Here is a 5,320-nt window from a genome sequence, read left to right as displayed (position 1 = left end):
AGAAAAAAAACGATTAATTTCCCTAGTAAAAGTATTAGGTCTAAAATATAGCATTTGCAAGAATATATGCTTCAATTTTATGAACATATCAATGATTGTAGATAAATAGTATGAAATGAATTGATGATTAGTTAAATTATGAACAACTAAAACTTAATCATAGCGTTAGCTTGTACTTTTTGATAACCAAGATTCTAATTTTTAACATAAATGCAACACTAACAAAATAATTTATTAAATAAGTTTAGGCCTAATTACATGTTCAATTAACTTAAGAATTTACCTGAGATAACATTGCAAAGAATTTGAATAATTACGCAGTACAAGTGTGCCATAGAAAGAAAGATTATTAAAGGGAAAACATACCCCTAGACATAGCCGGATTGGTCATCACATTGCAATTTAAAAGGAAAACATAACAATAGAATTTGAAGCCATGGCTAAACTCAACAACGTCATTATCCACTGTGCCAATGGGTGTAACAATATATGGTACCTCGGATGAATATAATTTAGTCTGGATGAGAACCGATTAGCCGATCAAATCTAGAGTTACCAACATGCATAAAGTGATGAACAAGCTACAAAGAATAGAATTAAGATGTACATTGTTGTCAACTTGTCCTCTCCACAGCAATTCATGCTATTACTACTCAGTACAAGGAACGCCTAATTTAATAAACCTATAGTCTTTTCAAGCTCTTCTTCCTTGCGTCAATCTTCTTCTTATCTACCTGAGTGGCTTTCACTGCAAGTACTCCTTCCTTCTTTGGAAGTGCTGATGCTCCGATGACTGGCTCAGTTACAGGGATGACGCTTGCATTCTGGTCTTGTGATGGGATTTTCGAAGATGTACTCAACGGTGTAGGAGGCTGGGGCTCTTTGCCAGTAGATTCTTTGTTTCTATGATCCACATTTAAGGCTGTGGTGGACTCAAAGATTGCCACAGTTTTAACTTTTGGCTTAGGTTTAAGGGCATGTATTCCAGTGTATAACCTGCATAGGAGCATCACGAAATTGAAAGTTAGATGGAACTCGCAAACTATTTCACATTCCAGTTTAAGAGCACTGTGGATTGCTCAGCGAGGTGGAAGGAACTAAAGGAATGAGACCACCATTCCATTTTGAATTCGATACCGTGTTTGAATGCCAACTTGAGGTGAAATGAAATCAACAGTTCGGGGAATATAAACAAAACGCCATTCCATGTTCTATCTGAAATCTACTTTTGTAGTGCCAAAACTCTTACCCTTCAAATGCACTCAAAATTTATCAAAAACACTATGTTTTATATTCATCGTCTTTCTTATTATATATTTAACTTTAAATCTAAATTAAACAAGAATAAAAGCCATTAAGATTGTTTAGAAGTTTCAATATCTGAATTGTTCTTCTCAAATTAAAGGCAGAAAAATTACTGAATCTCATACTATTGTATTCTAAGTTCACTCCATGGTGCCTGACGACCTCATTCTCCTAATCATGTGTTTGATTCACTCACAAGTGCTAATGGGCGTAGAGAGAAGAATCTGACCTGGCATGCCTAGCATACTCATCATAGTTTTCCAGCAACATTTTACCGGCCTGTTCATTCAGCGCAGATTCAGGGAATGGTTCTATGAGCAGACATCTGACAACCTATAGATTGCGGTAATGGTTCACATTAGATGCATGAAGAAAACATAGTCATAGCAAAAGTTTAAAAAAAAAATCAAGTAGTGAAAGCAATTTACAGAACAGGGAGGTGGATCGGCCACCCAACTTACAATCAATACATGTCTTAATCCAAGACTCGGATTCCAGTCCTTTTTAAGTGTGTTGACACATATTTCACCATTTGACGAAATGTTTGGATGAAAAATTTTGGTCAGGAAGTAACCTGCAAATAAGAGACGATTTTATGGTTTGCAAAACTATACCTAATCATTGTAACAGCATGCCTCACATTATCTCATGCAGCAGGAACATTCTCATGTGCTAAAAATTACTACAGAAAACAGCATACCTTTGGGAGGAGAATGTGGGAAGTCATGAGACAATAAAAGCTTCATGCGAAATACACCATTCTCATATGGAGTGCCAGCTGCAAGATTATGCAATATAGAGTTGTCAACTGGTAGTTACTAAGTTAAAAATGTATAAATATGTTCTCAAAAACTCACTCACCAGGACCCTCGATATCAGCATAGATAGTAGAAAAGTCTTCATCATTAACAACCACTTTAATTCCTTCAGGAGGTGTTTCATCCAAATTCTTCAATTCCTTGGCTAACTGCCTAATAACATTTGGAGGGAGATTCTCATTGGTTGCCTACACCAACCATCAAACAGATAAGTATGTGAGTTAAAAGGTAATCGGCAGCTATTTTGAATTCAAAATTTCCAATTCATGCTTGCCATTGGAAGACACTAAATGCTTCTGCCAATCAAGATTTTGATTGTGAAAACAGTCTGTCAATCAAGCTTCTGTATGCACTTGCTTGGGAATTGTTCAAGCTTCAAAGATTAAAGGGAATATCACCGACAGCTGTTACATTTTGAAGATTATGTAAGAGTTAAGTCCAAAATGTAACAGAGACATACTGCAGCTCAGTCAGTGCATTAGCCATACTGGGAAGAATATTAGCAATCATTTTGACAATATTATTTGATAAGTAGAACTTGAAATTCCATCACTAAGCTACCATCGGAAGGAATTACCCTTGGCAGAATTTTAGAGGTCATCAAATAAGCTATTGGCCCTTGTAAATTACAAAAAAAAATGACAAGCTATAACAGGTCAACCAAATCATCTTTCAGAGAGAGAAATTTAAAATTGAACAAAGTACAAGCGTATGGTAATCTGAAGCACTGGTGCATTTGAATGCAAAGATACATACCGCTGAGAACAGATGTTTGAATCATGATAAGTGCATATAGAACAAAAAATGTACCTTGCTAGTGCATAAATTTCAGCCTTTTGCTGTGGGAAGCAATGCATGGGTGGATACAACTCTAGGCAATAACATGAAATCAGAAGGACAAAATATGGTAAAAATGTAAGACCTCACAATAGCCTTAACATTTCTAACAAGGATGGAAAAAATAAGAATTAGAAGCATCTCTAATCCCTATGTTTATAAGGTGGAATTTTGGGGAACGGAGGAAGAGTCACTCTTACATGAATGATATCCTAGCTGATATTATATTATATACACAGACACAGGCCATCTTGTCTCTTCCTTCTTCGGGCTTGGACAATGGAAGGAGGAACAAAGGAGGTAGCAACAACTAGCTTTGTTATATAGAACAACTGTTGTTGTTCATATAAATCTGTTATGCACCTTGAATTGGGTACAATTACTGTCCTTGTTCTACCCTATCTTTTTTATCATTTCGTCTAAAAAACCGTGAGCTTCATTTATGATAAAGTTAGAACAAATGACAAAATAAGAATTGCTAAAAAAACATGAGTCAATTTATCTAAATATATAAAAGATTAATGTGTTATTGACATGGTATATTTTGCTCAAAAATAAATTATACTATTATGGTTATTAATGGTCAAAAATTAAGAATATATCAATGACATCACACCCATCAAGTATGTTATTGAATGTATCTCATTATAAGATTAAATACAATATGCAGCAGTTAGTAACTAATTGAGTTTAGGATATATTTGACGTAGTTTTTTTTTCACAGTAGTTTATAATTACTGCATTGTGAGTGACCATGACAATGTGAACTGCATTACTCACATCAACAATTTCAGCAAACAAATTACATAAATTGCAAAATTTGTTTCAATGTCAGAAGCATTTATTCATTTGATATTCTATTTAGACAATAAATTTAAAAAATATATATCAATGATCATTGTCTACTATCTTTCCACCGCCACCCATAGTTGTGCAACTAATTGAATTTTTTTTAACAGCGTTTAGTTAGGTAGCATGCATACTTAAAAACTACTTTTGTATTCGTCAACTATTGATGCAATTTTATTGGTTGCTTGTTGAAAATAAAGAGGGATCGCAACATTCATCCAAATACATGCATTATCGAATCATAAAGAAGATAGCCATGTCAATGTCATGTCATCTTTTCTTACTTCGCATGTATGTTTTTACATTCATTGAGTAGAATCAATAGCATTACAAACTTATAGGTTTCATTCCTTTGATGACTTCACCAATTGAATTTCCTTCTCTTCAGACTAAGAAGAATGTAAGGATATCAAGGTGAGATGAAGAATGGCCTTGATATTCATGAATGTAAAAAGGTTCTTCTCCGACTAAAGAAGTTCTTATTCTAATATAACAAGAGAAATATGAAAGGGAAAAGGTCAGAAAAAGAAAAGGACCAAGACAATCATGGCAATCCATACCCAATCTAAAAATCTCTCAAATTAACCTATTACTATTTACTCAGAGTCAAAGAACCCCCAAGTTAAAAACCCAGCTTGGTCCTCAGCACCCAACGGATCCAACAGTTAACAAAGATCACCGTGTCGTAGACCATCCAATCATTGTATAACGCGATCGAGATATCCCCAGATAGAAGAAACACACAAATCCCAAGAAGCCCAAAATAAGAGATAATGGAATACGAAACGAACAAGCCAAGAAATTTCCTACTACGAGAAATCCATACTTGATACAGAGTTTGAGATCTTAAATTAAAGGAAACCCAAAGCAAAGTATGTATAATCTTGAACAAAACATGGCAAACATTAACGATATAAAAAATCACAACCAAAAATCCCCAAATTGCTGATGCAACGAAGGGCCTAGAAATCCCTAACAATAAAGATGAAAGCAGAGAGAATAAGATCGAGAGCGGAGAAGGAAGCGAGCCTACCTCGCTACGAGACGATTCGAAAGCGGCTAAAGATCTTTTGCAGATGTTGACGAGAGCGCGATCAATCCAGTCGGTGGCTATGAGATTTACAAGGGAGCGGCGCTTTTTCATAATGACGCTTTTACCCTTACCAATGGGCGAAGTACCCGTAAAGTAATGTTATTTTAGACATTATGATAATTTGACATTATTGCCCCTCTTGTTGTTTCCGCTAGCTACTCACAACAACAAGGTTTTGGTGGAAATTTTAGAACAAATAGGGGTATTTAGTTTGTTCGTGGACCGTTGTCGTGTTGCGTCTCGAACCGGTTTCCGGTCGACTTAAGTAAACCGGCTTGTTGACTTTTCTCGGACCGAATCTAGCCGTTGTTGTTGCCCGTTGGACGCCAGTTTGATTTGTTAGCTGGAAGTAATTTGTTTTATTCAAGCAAATAAAATATTGCTAAAAAAAATTCTCGAAGGAAGATTAAAATTAAAT

At 35.3% G+C, this 5,320-nt stretch overlaps 1 protein-coding gene across 2 annotated transcripts; it reads right to left on the bottom strand.

Annotated features, from left to right (window-relative positions):
* Positions 1 to 561: 561 nt before the first annotated feature.
* Positions 562 to 4,974, bottom strand: LOC122047234 (ubiquitin-conjugating enzyme E2 22-like). 2 transcript variants are annotated; one of them, XM_042608381.1, is made up of 7 exons: positions 4,843 to 4,974; positions 2,398 to 2,527; positions 2,167 to 2,311; positions 2,006 to 2,083; positions 1,767 to 1,879; positions 1,535 to 1,638; positions 562 to 996 (listed from the first exon to the last, which is right to left on the bottom strand). In XM_042608381.1, the coding sequence occupies exons 2-7, from the start codon at positions 2,398 to 2,400 to the stop codon at positions 684 to 686; spliced, it is 756 nt and encodes a 251-aa protein (XP_042464315.1). In that variant the 5' UTR covers positions 2,401 to 2,527; positions 4,843 to 4,974; the 3' UTR covers positions 562 to 683. The 2 variants fall into 2 exon arrangements, with proteins under 2 accessions (XP_042464315.1, XP_042464317.1); XM_042608383.1 differs by having other exon boundaries at positions 4,738 to 4,855.
* Positions 4,975 to 5,320: the final 346 nt, after the last annotated feature.

The sequence above is a fragment of the Zingiber officinale genome, chromosome 2B, assembly GCF_018446385.1.
Source record: "Zingiber officinale cultivar Zhangliang chromosome 2B, Zo_v1.1, whole genome shotgun sequence".
Taxonomy (NCBI): Eukaryota; Viridiplantae; Streptophyta; class Magnoliopsida; order Zingiberales; family Zingiberaceae; genus Zingiber; species Zingiber officinale.
The sequence above is the reverse complement of the archived record's forward strand: the minus strand, read 5'-3'. Positions and strand labels throughout refer to the sequence as shown.